The 17323-nt window shown below is 41.3% G+C and overlaps 1 protein-coding gene across 1 annotated transcript in view; it reads left to right on the top strand.

Annotated features, from left to right (window-relative positions):
• Window positions 1–16991: 16991 nt before the first annotated feature.
• Window positions 16992–17323, top strand: part of RTEL1 (regulator of telomere elongation helicase 1) — a gene marked incomplete in the record, with an annotated part of 4697248 nt that continues 4696916 nt past the window's right edge. The window contains 1 exon segment of the mRNA XM_044056976.1: window positions 16992–17134. Coding sequence (XP_043912911.1) covers window positions 17033–17134 — 102 coding nt within the window.

Below are 17323 nucleotides of genomic sequence, written 5' to 3'. Positions count from 1 at the left end.
TGGTGTCATTCAAAGGGGATCCAGTGTCTGTCCGCCTGGGATAACATGCTCAACAAGCCACGCTGCTTCTTTAGAGACGCCTTGCACCTGTCACCCTTAGGCTTTCAAATACTGGCCAAGGCTCTTGCCATCCCCATAGTGACTTTTTTAGGCAAGGCTCAAAAGACAAACCCACTGCTGTAAATAGCACAAGTAACAAAAAACTGAGGGTAATGCTACTCAATGCCAGAAGTCTAACCCTCAAAATGCACGCAATCAAGGCACTCCTCAGTATGGAGAAAATCAATATATGTGCAGTAACAGAAACCTGGTTTAAGGCTCCAGAGAGCACCCTGGCACTACCAGGCTACAACTCATACCATACATTTTGGCCACAGAACCCAAACCGAAATATAAAAGGCGGGGGCGTATCCATATTCATCAAGGATACCCATACCTCCAGGTTAGTGGCACAGCACGATGCTTCAGAGATCATCCACGTGCAACTAACAATGGGCAAAACTGCAATTCAAATTGTAGCTTGCTACAGATCACCCACCATGTCCCAGGACCCCCATTCCACGTTTCTGGAAACACTGGGAAACATAACGGTCCTACCAAACACCCTAATTTTGGGTGATTTCAGTTACCCAAACATTAACTGGGAGAACTACTCAAGTACTAACTTCCTTGCCCAACTTTTCCTAGAATTTATAAACTCAAACGCCCTGGTTCAACTCCCACCAGAGGTGCCAACATATTGGACCTGGTCATCACCAACATGGGCAACCGGTATTCCGCACCAGAGGTCAACCCCTCGCTGGTTAGATCTGACCATAAACAAATAATTTTGGATATCCATATTCCGCTCCCACCCCAGGACAAGAAAACCACCGTGAAAAACTTTTCAAAAGCAAACTTCACGTTACTTAAGACCGAGGTGGAAAGTTTCAAAGCCTCCATGCTGAAGGATAACACTGTCCAAGCTGCAAAATCCTTTACTAATGCATTCTATGGGCAGCTAAAAGAATGCATGGATCGTGCCATACCAAGCATCACCAACATGGGCAACCGGTGTTCCACACCAGAGGTCAACCCCTCGCTGGTTAGATCTGACCATAAACAAATAATTTTGGATATCCATATTCCGCTCCCACCCCAGGACAAGAAAACCACCGTGAAAAACTTTTCAAAAGCAAACTTCACGTTACTTAAGACCGAGGTGGAAAGTTTCAAAGCCTCCATGCTGAAGGATAACACTGTCCAAGCTGCAAAATCCTTTACTAATGCATTCTATAGGCAGCTAAAAGAAAGCATGGATCGTGCCGTCCCAAGCAAAACCAAGACTCACTCCTCCAAGAAAAGGAAACCAGTCTGGTGGACTCCTGCCATAAACAAGCTATACAATAGAAGGAAGAAACTAGTACAGAAAAGAGTAAAATCCCAAGAAGGGAAGACATCCCTGATCAGTATCAGTAAGAAACTATGATCCCTCATAAAATCATCCAAGGCGAGCTTTGAAAGAAAAATTGCCAAGGACTCCAAAGATAACCACAAGGCATTCTTTGGCTATGTCAAGATTCTAAGTGGCAATGCTCAGATCTGCTCAAAGTTAGTGCAGAATGGCACACAATACACTGAGCCGACTGATATCTCCAACATCCTGGCAGGCAGGTTCAGCGCAAACTTTACCCCCTCTCACCCCCAAAAGGGCCCATAACCATACCAGAAGAATATAGAGTCCCTGAAATCAGAGACACTCAGGTTAAAACAGCCCTCTCCAAAGCCAAAAACACAGCATCAATGGGACCGGACGGTGTCCCAGGCTGCGTCCTACACAAGCTCAAAGATGAACTAACCCCACACCTAAACACACTGTTTAAACTCAGCCTCTCCACAGGCTACATACACATAGAGTGGTGCACAGCAATGGTTATTCCGCTCCACAAAGGTGGAGCCACAACAGACCCTGGGAACTATCACCCCTATAAGCCTGAGTAGCTTGGTCTGCAAGGCTATGGAGCGCATCATCATGGAACTCATTAACAGAGACACTGGGAACCTCCAAACACTGGACCCTACCCAGTTTGGCTTTGTTAAGGGCAGATCATGCCTTCTAAACTGGTGGACTTCTTTGAGACAGTTACCAAGGCTATAGATGAGGGAAAGGTGGTACACACAGCCTACCTAGACCTCACTAAGGCCTTCGACACCATTCCCCATTCTAGTATTATAGATAAGCTCACCAGCCTGAACATAAACCCCTATGTCACAAGTTGGGTTGCCAACTGGCTCACGGACAGAACCCACATGGGGAGAGTTGCGGGAGCTAGGTTCGACTCTAAACCGGTTACAAGTGGCGTTCCCCAGGGCTCAGTCCTAGGACCCCTCCTGTTTGGCATATACTTCTCAAAGGTACAGGCAAGCACAGAAGACTATGGCTGACCAAGTTCGCAGACGACTGCAAACTATGGGCTATAATTGACTCTCCGGCTGACACAGACATCCTCCAAAAGGGTCTCAACTGAGATGGATACCTGGTGTCAAAATCATGGCCTCAAGCTAAATGCCAAAAAGTGCATATTCATCCCCTTTGGAAAAAACAAAGCACCCACAAACTACCACATAGGTGGTAGTCCCCTAAATACAGAAGACGTAATTAGGGATCTGGGGACCCAAGTAGATAGTAATCTCACCTTTGATAATCACATTGCCAAAGTGGTTAGAAAATCCTTCTGCGTGGCCCACCTAATCACAAAAGGGTTCCCATCCAGATCAAAAGAGGTAATTGTGCCCCTCTACTCATCACTCATCTGACCCATCATAGAGTACAACGCCCCATTTGGGATGTACCTTACAAGACACCTGCAACAGCTGGAAAGACCAGAGAAGTACCTCACCAAGAGGATCACTAGCCTCAAACAGATGCCCTATGCAGCTCGACGGAAGAAACTCCAGTTGTACTCGGTTGCATACTCAGAGGTGATCTCTGCCTGACATACAAGGCCACGTCCAACCCAGAATTGATGGACATGCTCCACCTAAAGAAAACCTTATCCCCCTCGAGCCACACGGTCTAGGGATCTAACCCTCACCACAACAATAAATAGGATGTGCTGGAGGGATAGATTCCTGCTCCAGGGACTTCCCATGCTTTGGAACAAGATCCCAATCTACATTAGGCAGAGCTCCTTGGTAACACTCTTCAAAAGAAGCCTCATACCTCTCAAGCGTACCTCATTACGAGGAACGTACCTCATTTGGGGTCTTAAAAAGTTCATGTTCCTCGAAGTTCCTCAATGTTCCACATTGAAAGACTCTATCACACATTCAGTGTTAGGATTTTTTTAAATGAAAGTAAATAGAAATGAATCATATTAATTCATTAAAAGATCTTCATTATAAGTAAAACCAGCCTATTTTAACCATCCTATGGCCTTCCTAGTTGAAGTTGCTAGTAAGCCATTAGTATGTGTGCCACATTTGTTCCATATTATGATGGCTAGTGTTCCTCATTTTGGAGATGGAAGGTTGAGAGCTGAAACCCTGACAAGTGGATGGGAAATAGAAAGTTTACCTCGGGATCACTTCAGTGGCTCTGCTGGACAAAGACACAGGGAACTAATCTAAGGGGGCGGCGAAAGCCAACACATTCTGGCTAGGCTTATAAATGCCTTCGGGCAGATAGCCTAATACCAACATATGAGCCTAACCTTTTCTCTCTACTCCATATTAGTCTGCGAGTGAATGAAAGCAAAAACAGCGTGGAATGGCTAACCCCGCCCCTTTCCCAAAAAGGTAACACCGCCCCGTGACGTCAGATGTGACGTAGAAATGGCCCTTCAGCAATTTATCCGCGACAAGCATTTCGCGGTTTTCACAAACACAAGTAGTGGACTAGCAGCTTTCTGGGTAATTTTGATGGGTTAGGGTTGAAAGGTAGGTTACATCGTAGAGAGTTTTGTTTCGAGATCACTTATACTAGTAATTCGTAAAACAAGTGTTGGTGTAGATGTTGCTTTTTTTTTTTTTAGAAACGTACACATTTACCTACTTTACACGACTGTTGCAAGTCCACATCTATTTCATGTCTCTTTAATGTTAGTAACTGTCTGCTCCCCTGTTGGAGATAACTGTTGCATCCCCTCCAAAATATCCTTGATTCAATCTTAATGAACCTGCCACAGCACTGCAAAACAAGTAGTGCCAGGAAAACTGTTCCAGGGATATAACGTTGGCCTTCTTGCCTAGATACCGGCCGTAAATCTTGCCTACCACATCGCATGTAGTTGTTCCCGTGTGTGTTTGCCTTTGTGTATGGATCATAGACGAATAGCAGACTAACCTTGTGTATGGATCATAGACGAATAGTAGGCTAACCTTTTGTATTACAAAGATATGGCCCCCATAAGCTCCAGGAGATAGTATATAAACGTGGACGTAAGTGGCTGAGCATGTTTTCTCTCTTGTAGTGACGTAAGTGTTAGACCAGTGGTAAGTTTTACATGGTGAAGTGTTAGTCTTTGAGACACTTACTGGTTCCTTCAGCATGTCCTGTTAATGTTGCAGGCTGGGTTTATGATCCTGGATCAGATATTTCGGTTTTATATTAGAACAGTACCTCTAGAGCTAGACCTACTAGAACGGAACTAAACACGAAGTACTGTTCTAATACAAAACTGGTATTTCTGGCACTGTTTGTTTTGGAGATGTGCAACAAGTCCATTAAGGTTGCATCTCTTAGCCTGTAGAAGACAGCGTAAGGATAGTGTTTCGAGGTAATTTGTTTTCGTTGCCATGTATTTTTGTGAGGACCCTAGGGTTACCATCTATCCCACTTTGCGAGGGACAGTCCCTCTTTGGGCAGTTGTGTCCTGCAAAAAAACTGAAAAATTGGCAAATGTCCTGAGGTTTTAGGATACAAATATTTCCTATATTTTATGTAATACTTGCACAGAACAGTTCTTCTGTATGTGAAACACTTAAATGTAATAAGAAAAAGAATAAGCAACTAAAATGCTACAAGCATAAGCTTTTATTTAGGAAAAAAGTGAAGTTCTGTCCTTTGTACTGGCCATTGGTATGTTTTGTCCTGCAAAATCTGATGTTGGTACCAAAAATATCCCACTTTTGGCATTTGAAAAGGTGGCAACCCTAGAGGACCCTGTGTTGTCATAGGTTTATAGGACGATACTAGGCTATTGGCCCGGATAAGCCTAGCCGGTTATCTAACAGTGTAGTACCTCGCAGTAGCAAACCCCGCCCCTAAACGCCCACAACTTACCAAGCTGCTTTAATAGTAATTAGCTGTCATGTAGCTGTCACCGGAATAATGAAACAAAGCAGTGAAAAGTCTTTGATTGGAATCGGAATGAATAAAACAAAGCAAAGAATGTATCTGCCAGTTTCACATAGTAAGCATTAAAAAGAAAAATGAAATACAAATACCGGACTGATTTTAAATGTCACAAAAGAGGACACAACTGGCTATACAAGACATCTGGTGGCATTTGACAGTATTTCTGAAAGCTTCTAATTTATGATTGCAATACTACCTCCTCTTGAACTGCCATAGTGTAAGGAATGTTCTGTCCAGACCGTATTAATATTTGAATTCCTTCATTTGCTTGTTTTGAGAGTATTGGCTGTACATCACATCAGCAGTGTTACATAGCCTGCTCAGTACTTCTGCTAGACAACGTTTGATTTGAAACGAGATTAGTTTACACAACCAGACACAAATTCGACTTGAGCACTATTTCATTATTTGAAAGATTTTTTTTTCACCTAGTAATTGGCAATTAGAAATGCAAATTAAAGGAACGATGTAAAACAAAACAAATTCATTTACTATGTGGGTGCTGCTGCGCACTACAGTATTACTGTCCAAATAACATACAGGGTACATTTATTTTTTTATCTTAATCAACGTAGTCAGGGTAAACACCCAGGTCGACCATTTATAGGTTTATATCTAAAAAAAAATAAATAAATAAACAAACTTCTGTAACAGTGAACAGCATACTAGTTTATCTTTGAGAATAACTGCGACCCAAGAATCTGTCCAGTAGCCACTGCGAAACCATATTACTATCTAAAGCTGTGTTTTTTAGCAGCTTTTGGAGTTGTTGACATTTTTAACTTTAAAATGTTACTTTTTTCCTCACGAAGCTTAAAGCAGATAGCATAATTGATGAATAACGGGAAAGGTAGAACAGCATGTTTACATGTGTTAAAGCAGTATAACGGGAAAGATGGAACACTCACTGTCACTCAGATGTATGATTACCTGCCAAACAATATGGACACGCCCTACCCTGCGCAGCACTGCCCGCGAGGTGCTACACTGTTAGACAACCGCCTAGCCAAAAAATTCACCCATGTTCCCACAAAATTGGCCATTCACCAGCCGACACACAAGTGGAATTCCCGGGGTATATTTTCTATTTCCCATCCAGTCCAGGTTCCTCTTAAAGAAGGCTAGTGAGGTGTTCTGCTTGACATGGAGAGGAAGTCTATTCCACAGATGGGAGTAGCTGAGACACAAATCTATTTTACCAACAAGTTCTATTAATGTCACAGACCAGGTTGAGACCTTGGATGTGGGTTGTGCAAGTGGAGTTTGACTTGCGGATATGCAGCAATTCAATCAAGTCTGAGACTGCCTTGTATGCCACAGGTCACCTCTGAGCAGTCTGTACGAGACTGAGTAGAAGGACAGGGCTTTTAGCCTGTCTGTATAGGATAGGTGTTTGAGACCCTGGATTTTCCGGATCAGGAACCTCTGTGGTCTCTCAGACTGCTGCATGTGCTTGGCAAGGTCTATGCCAAAGGGGGCATTGTATCGGATAATGGGTCTGATAAGGGAGAAGTACAAGGATGTTATGACCTCCTTGTTGAAATACCCTTGTTTATGAGGTGGGCCATGTAGAAAGCCTTCCGTACAGCAGAAGCAACATGGTGGTCAAAAGTCGGGTTGCTGTCATTCTGGTAGCCCAAGTCCCTCACGCCTGATTTTATGCTTAGTACGTTATTAATGTGATAATTAGTGGGGACACTTTTTTCTCCAATGGGGATAATGATGCTTTTTTTTTTTTGGCTTTCAGTTTGAGGCCATGCTTCTGGCACCATTCATTAGGTTGGTTAAGGCCCTCATGAAGGATGTTCACATCACTAGGGGAGTTTAAGACGGTGCCCAGCTTGCAGTCATCTGCAAACTTGGTCAGCCACAGACCACTGGTTTTAGCTTGCACCTGAGAAAAGTATATCCCAAATAGCAGAGGCCCCAAGACCAATCCTTGAGGTATGCTGCTTGTTATGGGTCTACTACTAGATTTTTTATAGGTTCATAGGTAGGTACTAGGCTATCAGCCCTACGGCCTATACAAGCCCAGCCAAAAAGGAACCCTAGCTTTTGCCACCCAAGAAAATTTTTCCTATGCCACTGTCGAGCAGAGCCACAGAGGTGATCCCCGTGGTGAATTTCCTATTTCCCATCCAATCATCAAGATTTTATAGGTTCATAGGTAGGTTTATACCATAGGTAGGGAGGTGGCTTTCCATATTTTGACTGAGTGGGTTCTATCAGTGAGCCAGTTGGCTACCCATCTGGTAACCTAGGGGCTGATGCCTAGCTGGGAGAGTATCTATTATGTCCGAGTGGGAAATGGTGCCGAAGGCTTTGGCTATGTCAAGGTAGGTGGTGTGCACTGTCTTGCCCTCATCCATGGCTTTAGTGACTGTTTTGAAGAAGGCAACCAACTTTTAACGGGCATGATCTCCCTTTGACAAAACCAAACTGTGTGAGATCAAGCATCTAAAGGTTGCCAGTATTCTTGTTTATTAGGTCCATGAGTTCCATGGCCTTGTATATCAGGCAAGTTAGGCTGATGGGCCTATAATTCCCTGGATCGGTGGACACTCCACCTTTGTGCAGAGGGATGACAGTAGCTGTCCTCAGTTCTGCTGGGATGAAGCTGGTGCACAGGCTTTGGTTGTATAGGGTGTATAGTGGTACTGAGAGCTCTTGCGTGAGTTCATGTAGAACATAGCCAGGGGTGTTGTCGGGTCCCATGGAGGCTGTATTTATTGCCTTTGAGAGGGCATTAATAACCTGCTCCCTGGTGGTGATGTGGGGAGGGGGGGCAGGTGCTGGAGATGTTCTGGTTTACGGATGGGGGGACAGGATGGTGAAGTTTACACTGAACTTGTCTGCCAGGAGGTTGGCTATCTCTATGGCATTTGTGTATGTGGTATTTTTGACCACAAATTCAGAGCAAATTTGGGAGTTACCTTTGAGATTACGGACATGTACGTTGAAGGCTTTATAATTGTCCTTGGTGGATGTGACCAGTTTGGACTTTGTTAGCCTTGCAGGATTTCAGCAGTGACCTTTCTTGCTTGTTCAGACAGGAGAAATTGCTTCCAACTTGGCACTTGCTACTTCTTGGTTCTGGACAGCAATTTTTTTTCCTTTTATTATAGTCTCTCTATTGCTGTTGTCCACCACACAGCTTTACTCTTCCTTGAGGAAGATTTGGTCCAGTCAGGTATTGCTGAGTTCATGCAGCTATACAGGTGCTCATACAGCTTTTTGGTGTAGGCTTGGACATTAGTGCTTGATTCAGCTGAAGGTATGGTGGCTGTGAAGCTGCTTGTACCTGCTCTCAGGAGGTTGTAGTCAGCTTTGGAAAAGTTTTTTTGTTCCTGGCAAGTGGGGGCGGGGTCAGGGGAGATGGTGACTTGGAAAGTGATTGCTTTAAGGTCGGATCTTAATGAAGATGACACTGTAGGGGTGCTACAGTGGCTACTCATGTTGGTTAGTACCAGGTCCAGGATATTTTCGCCTCGTGGGGGTGTTGACCCGCTGATCCAATGCACTGGCAAAGTCGAGACATCTCTGGGCATTTGCGTTTGAGCTAGAATAGGTTTTCTGCTCTATGGTTGGGTAGTTAGTCACTCAGGATAAGGGTAGAGAGTTGACTCTTGATGGATTCTAGTAAGTCCGGATAGGTGGTGTGGGCCTCCTGAGTTATCGCATGTAGCTGTCTCTCCATTTGTAGTATTTGCATAGTCAGGTACATGCTGAAGGGTGCAATACTGCATAACTGAATGGAACAATGAAAATATGGACCTGGATGCCTTACCCTTATTTATTAATGGTGCAAAATGTAATAATTTTCTTTAGTACTGTAAACACATGGTGGTTAAAGGCCACATCACTGTCTACACATTTTGTCAAATCCCAGATTAATGGGTTTGCTCTTAAGGGTGTATTATCAGTGTAGTAATTTGCAGGGGTGCCAGTCTTAAGAGCAGGGTACTGTTATGCACATCTTAACATTAGTGTTATGGTTGTGACTCTGGCACCAGTTATTAGGCTGTGGTAGACTATCTTGGAGGATTCAGTGACTGCACTTAAATTTTGCAATGCTGTGCAGATTTGGTCATCCAGAGACCTTTAACATTAACCTTGATTTCAGAGAAGTAGATGCCAAACAGGGACTGCTTCAGAACAGAGTCCTTAGGGACTCCAGTAGTGAGTGGCCTTTTATCTGTCTTAACCTCTTGAGTTGTATTTATGATTAACTGTTTGGTTATCCAGCAGGTGGCGTGAGGTTTATCTAATTCAGTTAGCATGTCTACAGTGCCCTGCTGAGGAATTGTGTTAAATGCTTTGGCCAGTTTGAGGTAGGCAGTGTGTACTAGTTTGCTCTCAAGCATTGCTTTGGTGACCTTCTTGAATAAGTCCAGTAGGATGATAAAGCTGTTGACAAAAATCTTGAGTTGGATCCTGTATCTGAACGTTTCCTATGGGTAACGTTTTAGCCAATATTTGAAAGTCTAGAGAGAACAGGTTCTGACCATTCTTTGGAAAGCAGTGTGATCTGTCAACCATATCGTTCCAGGCTGACAAGTATTTTATGACTTTTAAAATGATACCAAAAACAAGCCAGTTATTAAAGTTAATTATCTTATGTTCGTATTGTGGCATCTTCCTTGCTGAAGGTAGAATGCAGTTCAGTGCTAGGCTCATTCCAGTCTGAGAAATCCATCTTGTCCGCTTTCATGTAGTCATGCAAGTCTCAGATGATTTGCTTCCACATGGACTATGACCAAGTCATACTGATATTTGTGGTTAGTGACCTGAGAGTAAGTGTGTGTGCGCGCGTGCTCTTGACAGATCCTTGCCCACAGAGGCAAATGACTAACCATCTGCTTGTTTAGCCTAATGAGTGGGGCATCTGCTTTCCTCACAATAGTCTCATTTGACAAAAATGTTGAATTGTGTGGTGGTCTGCCTTGTGGACTTGTCATCAGAGATGCTGTGAGCAGATGAACAGGCCATGCTGGGTTTTGCTTTGATAGTGTATATTTTGAGTTATCTGAGGATAGTTATTGTAATTGGTGTCTGCGAGGTCTTTTGTGTTTTACATTGGGTAGATTGCATTTTAAGAGCCTCAACATATGTAGAGCTGTGTGTTTTGTTATGTAGTGCGAGTTTGACAGGTATTGTGAAGTGTTGACTTTCTGACAACCTGTTTGGTATTTGTAATGGCTGTGTGTGAGACCTTTTACTCCACAGACAGGGTATATCACTCTCATTCTGTATCAGATTGTTTAAGAAATAGGTGGCTGTCAGAAAACATGAGATGAGTCCTGCATTGCCCCTGAACTCTCATGATGGCTACAGAGGTAGTAGGAAGGTGTTGGCCATTGGTTCCAAGTATAAATATAATGGAATTCAAGGGGTGTGGAAGCAAAGGATTTATGCTTCTCTTTTGAGTGACCAGTATAAGGGAGAAAAGATTTGACAGTGTGCTAGTTGGTTAAGAAGTACACACTGTCTATGCTTCTCTTAGTGGAAACGTAGTGCTAGTTGATCAGCTGTGCTCAGGAGCTTTTAGGGGATGTTTTTTTTTAAAGGGAATTTGTTTCTAAGCACTTGTGCCTATGCAGGGCACTGCTAACCACCACTGTGCAATGAGCAGTGTTGCGCAAAAGCAGTACCTCGATCTAAGCAGAGAGAACCAACAAACAGACTGAACCTCTTGCTAACAGCAAACACGCACACACTTTGAGTTCACAAACAGTGATTCCCAGCTCAGAAGAGACCTGGCTGCCCTTTTCTGTCAGTGGAATGCAGACCAAATTAATCCCACTGCACTCTTGGCTTCATTTTACTATCTTTGTTTTAGATTATTATGCCTGCCACAAAGGTGCTGATGGAATACCCCAACAGGGCAGCAGTGCATTAGTACATCACAGCCTTTGTCTTGCTGTCATTTTCTGCTTGTGTGAGTGCCTGCAGCTTAATGAAATGAGTACTTCACTGTTTCAGAATTGCTTACTTTGCCCTTGTTGTCAGCTGTGTGTGCCCCTGTTTTCTCTTATTGCTAATGCCTGAAGTCTGTGCCTGTTCTCATTGTTGTGGTGGTTATATTTGTGATATTGTAGTGTCATTGCTGTTACTGGTCTAGTTTTACAGGTACCATTTTAAAATGCTTAAACAGTCTTCTTGGTGAATGTTAATGTTATAGCTCTCCAGGAAAAGCCGAGATGCACAGTAGCAAAACTCTGCCCTCTCAAATGCGTGACATTATTAGTTTGTAAAAAAAAAAAAAAAAAAAAACACTCAAACCAGTAACTGCTAAGAGTAGCACTGAAAACCAAACTGACAACCTAGAAAATATTGCTGAAACAAGCGAACTGTGAAATAGGAGTAAACTGTTTAATCCATTCATTAAGCAAAGCAGATAAAATTCTCAAAAGAAAATAATATGCAACAAACATCAAGTGCTTTTGTCTCTCCACTAGGACTTCAGAATTTGAAGAATCCGTCATTAACTTGTTCAAAATATTTCAGATATAAAAACATTGAAAATAAATGCATTAAATACAAACTTCATAAATAAACTTGCAATAGTGAGTGATATTCTGACAGACATGTAAATATAAACCTGAATATAGATGTAAATAGTTAAAAATGAACATATTTGTTTTTAAAAAATAAGTTGAAATCTGAAAATGTTAATAAGTCAGTCCTAAAGCCTGACAATTAAAAATATAACCTAAATTATAATTTAGCTGCCCTTAATTTGAGCACTACTTGCACAGAGAAGTTTCCATTCAAGCTGGGTGGGGTCATGGCATTTAACCTAAGCTGCCACAATTCCTTGTACTCTAGAAAATTCTTCCATTCCTCTCCCCTGGGGTTCTTGTCTAGGATTTCTAGAATTTTAAACCCAAACCTACTATAGTTTTTGCAACCTCATGTATGCTTAGCTGGAACATTCTTTAATATATCATAATTATGTCGTAAATTCTGTTTTTAAAAATTTGTCTGTCTTCCCAGTGTAACTGGTATTGCATCCTAGACATTTCGCTAACTATCGACCGAGATGCGGCCCAATTACCACTCATAAAAAATATCCCTGAATGCAACCTGTTCTTAAAAATATTGGAATTCTCTAAAAATGTATGGGCACTGTTTACAGTGTCCGCATTTGAATGTGGCTCATTTTATTCCTCTTCCATAGATCTTAGTAGGTCTTTCTAATAACTGCTTAAAGTTTGGTAAAGTTTTATTAATAAAAATGGGTTCTTCAGCCACGATTCTGAATTACTCCTTATTTCCCTCAAACTTCCATTTCACATGTAGTCTATTTTTATATCCTCTGAAGATTCTTTAAATGTCACTATGTGGCCTTTCAGAGTAACCCTTGTGTACATCTCCCAAAGGAATTTTTTCCATCCCCCTTAATCCTAGCCCTAAAAGAGGCTTCACTCTTGTCCCCAATGAGTCTTTCACATCCTTAATATCGTTTACTGTATTCTTTCAGTGAGTATAAATTGTAATTTACTTATTTCCTCATCTAAATCTTCCTGCACAGAAGTCAATCTTGCTACTTTAATACTTTGACCCTTAAATTACCCTTAAAAGAAAAAGGATGAAAACTAGAGAAGTGCGGGTAGGAGTAGCTAAATGTAAAATTTAAAAAAAATAATGAATTTATTTTAAAAAAGATGTATATATTTTTTCTGTCTTGTCACTGGATCCATCCAGTAATATAAATATAAATAACATCTAAAAATCTTTAACCTAAAAAATATTTCAGAATAATGAGTAGCAATCTTTTTCCCATTCAGCAGCCTCCACTGCAGCCCCCTTCACTTGCTTAAACAATCCCTCTTCAAAATGTGTTATTTTCTAAAATGTATGGTGGCAAAATCCATTGAAATTTAGTTGCCCCTGACAACAATTCACTTCATAAACATGTCCTGAAATAACATTCTTTAATCCACACAAGATTGAAAGAAAATAATTTTTGTTTCTTTTGGGAGTGGAAAACATTTGCTGTTTTATTGGTTTTGTCCTGAATTCTAAGTTTTCCAAATTGGTTATAAGGTTTGCAAGATAAGTACTGCATTTGACATGTGATGTCAACCTATTTCACAGATGTGGAATGAAATGGGTAAGGTACTTGCCATGCCATCTGGTATTGTTGACGTGGTAGTATAGGTTTACAACTAGTTTTATTGTGTTGATGGTTATCTTAGTGTGCTGGATCATTCATAGCATGAGTACTTTTAGAGGACATGACCCCCTCAGGAATGTGTAGGACACTTTGTAGTGAGACGGGTCTTTCAGTCTGTCAGAGTAGCTAGGGTTATTAAGACCAGATATATTTTTGTTAAGGAAACATTGAAGTATTTTAGTTGCTTTCAGTACTTTGTGAGGTATGTGTCAATGGGGGGGATTGTTTTCAATGATGGACCTAATAAAGTATGCATACAGTAAGGGTATAACTATTTTGGAACTTGACGAGATACTACAAGGGATGAGCTGTGTAGGGTAGAAGCATTTTACAATAACCACAGAGGCATTGTAGTCAAAGAGAATCTGTAAGCAATGTAGAGACCCAAGTACTTGGTGATTGTGCCAGAGTAAGATCTGTATGGTAATGATACAAGCTTTACCAACAAACTGTTTAAAATGAAATTAACAGAATCGTGTCACACACACAGTATACAGCTGTATATTCGTACAATTAGAAGTTTATTGAAACAAGCAGACCAAACACTACTGTGAGATTATAAACATTTTCTTTATAACATAGATGTAACTGTCAGGTACACTGCCCTTCCTCATCTGACTCAGATTACGGAAGCAGCCCCTTTAGCAGGTGGAAATGTCCTTTTGTTGGTGGGATAGGTTGCAACTTTTTCTGGTGTTGGCCATTTCACTTTAGCTAGATTATCTGTGTACATTCAACTGTTTAGGATATTTCAACATGCCTTTACTGTTAATGCCATTTTACAAAAAACATTAATTATTTTTTTCCACATAAGCACATTCTGTTGAGGCAATGGATCACATGGTATTCTAAAAATATTGCACTGATGTTCTTCGTGTTTCACTGTTGCAGTCATCACACTTGGGTACTCTGCCTGCAGGTAGCCCTTAGTCGGACGGAATACCAGAGACTTAGTATTTCTGTGCCGGTTGCTGTAGTTTAGGCCCTGAGGTCGTCAGGGGTTTTAAACAGGCAGCCGACGCCATTACATCATTCTTTCTTGCTAAAGAGCCCGAAGCAGTTTGCACAAGTGCCAGTCGGCTGCTACCTGAGTGTTTGTTTCCGAATTGAATTATCCTGAAGTCTTCTAAAGCTAAGTACCCCATTGGGGATCCTTTTTTCTTGCTCTAACCGATGTTGGAAAAAGGTAACAGTTGTCTTGCCTGTGGAAAGCAAATACCACACATTCTTACTGTGTCACCTGTTTAGACCCAGGCACTCGCACATTCAGACCAGAACATCTAAAACCCATTACATTGAATTTCATAACATCCTAACAGAAGATCACATGAAAATAATATCCAATCCAGCTATAATGACACAAAACTACGAAACACAGTTTTTACTGCGTTTCTGCAGATGGGTTTGATACAGTGGGATTAGGAAATTGACCTTTTCCCACTGTTGTGCGATCTTGGAGTTAGTGTATTTAATTTGCAGGGTGGTGTGGGGAGTGCAGGGGGGCTTGACCCCCGGCAGCAATGTAGTTAGAAGTGTGTTTGGTAGTTTGGTGACATTATATGTGGAGGGGATGTTCTTTTCTTGTCATTTGTAGTGATAGATGTTATGAAATTCGATGTTATGGGTTTTAGGTGTTCTGGTCTCAGTGTTATGAAATTAGAAGTTATGGGTTTTAGATGTTTTAAAGTAGATCCATGTGTGTGTATGTGTGTGTGTGTAAATATATGTGGGCCTCTGAAAATGTGTTTTGTGACCCATTTGGACTGTCCCGGCAAACAAATGTCAAACAAATAAATACTTTGGCCTTATTGAACACGTTTGCACATTTATTAATAGACTCATTGGCAAGCCACCTTTGCTGGCCATTTTAAACCTAACCAGTTTCCTTTTTTGTGCTTGATTTAACTTATTGCTCTTGGTCAGAGATTGGCCTTACCCATCCTGTTGTCAATAATTACATAGTACCCCTAATCAGAACAGCTGGGATCATACCATTGATAATTTAAAAAGAAAATGCATGCGCTAAAGAATTTATGAGCTGCCTCTGTTTATTTTGTTTTTTGAAAACAGAACCAGCAGGGTTTAGTAGATTTAGGAAAAAGGATGAAAAGTAGTGTTTGACTAGTCATTGTCTAAGAGGAATTATTTCTTCACATATTGTTTAATAGTCCACCCCAGTTTGCAGTTATTCAAGAAATCTGGATGCTACATAGTCAGTCAACAGACCTTGAAAGGGGCAAGTATAGTAAATATTTGCTGCAACAGGAAACTGAGAAATAATGTGGGTATTAAACGCTCACTACATCTTGAATTTGGTTTTCCAGACTCTGATCCTGAAGGTAGATTTGCTTTTTTATTCTTTGATAAAAATAACATTTTATAGTGGATGGATAGAAATGTTGTTAACGCAATCAGTAATATAGTTGAAAATTACGTGAGTGGAATACATTAGCCAATGGTGACATTAAGATACGTGGGCTGGAACACAGATTACTTAGGTGGTTAAAACTTGTGACATCATTAGTGAGAAGGGATGGGCTTATCTGTTAACTAGCAGTAATGCAGAATACTTAACAATATGCAAGGACAGTGCAAGTTTTCAGGTAAATTTAATGGATGGCCAGAGAGATGGCAGCCTAGAGTTAATATTACTTATGAAGCATAGCAATGTACTTTTCAGAGATGGTTGGAGAGAATGGATTTCTGCAAGACTGAAGAGAAAAAAAGTATGGGAGAGGCCGTTTCAGTCAGTTCAGTCATAGACAACAACCTTGAGGCAAAGGTCATCAGGGAGTTGGATTGTGTAGTTGGGGTAGTGGCTTCTAAGAATAACAATGCTCTTCATCCACAGGAAGCAATCTGTTAAGGGCACATACTTTGCACAGCTCTGGGGTTTTACAGAGGGGAAGGATATCTAGCTGGTGCATGGTAAGTGGTTGTAATAGAGAGGCCACCATGATCATGATAATTTAAGACTGAGGTGGTTTAATTAAAGCTTGAAAACATGAGCCTGTACTGGGAGCAGGAAGATGAGCTATGGACACACTAAATCACCATTATGCTGGTGGAGATATGGACTTGAGATAAAAGGAGCTACCTTATGGAACTAGCACTTCTGCAGTGCAAGTCCTAACATGACATTAACAGCTTGAGAGGGATGCTGACAAGGGGTGCATCTAGGTGTTGAGTCCTCCTCATTGATCCTGCAAGTTGTGTAGCTGGAACTCTTGATTCCCACTTAAGCAGCACTCTTCCCAAAGAAGAATTGCTTGTAGACACACTGCTCTCATGGTACCTCCATTAAGAAACACTGGTATTCATGGTCATACTCACAATCATTGTGTTAGTACTGTAGCAATTTATAATTGTCATTCCCAAAGGATGATTTTCACATAAAATGTTATGCTGAAGTTTTCAAATAATTAGACTGCAGTTTGCCGGGTGCATCTTGATAATTTAGATTTTTTTTTTCTTTCAGGCTGAGGCAATATTTGTGAAAGATCTGAATCCTAAAAATGCCCAAACTGCTGTTGAATGGCATCACTGTTGACTTTCCCTTCAGTCCTTACAAGTGTCAGGAAGACTACATGTCCAAAGTAATTGAATGTCTTCAAAGGGTAAGCCTCAACATTCATATCAACTGTAACACATGCTGAACACATTTCTCACACAAAGGCCTTGCATGCCTTTTCATAGATGTTCATAGATTAATACTAAGCTAACTGCCCTTGCAAGCCATTTTAAGCCTAGCCAATCATCCGTTGTGAGACTCAAACCCTGCATCTTCTGTTTGTAAGGCAAACACC

Source organism: Protopterus annectens, chromosome 14.part0 (assembly GCF_019279795.1).
Source record: "Protopterus annectens isolate FY-2018-M chromosome 14.part0, PAN1.0, whole genome shotgun sequence".
NCBI classification, from domain to species: domain Eukaryota; kingdom Metazoa; phylum Chordata; order Ceratodontiformes; family Protopteridae; genus Protopterus; species Protopterus annectens.
The sequence above is the reverse complement of the archived record's forward strand: the minus strand, read 5'-3'. Positions and strand labels throughout refer to the sequence as shown.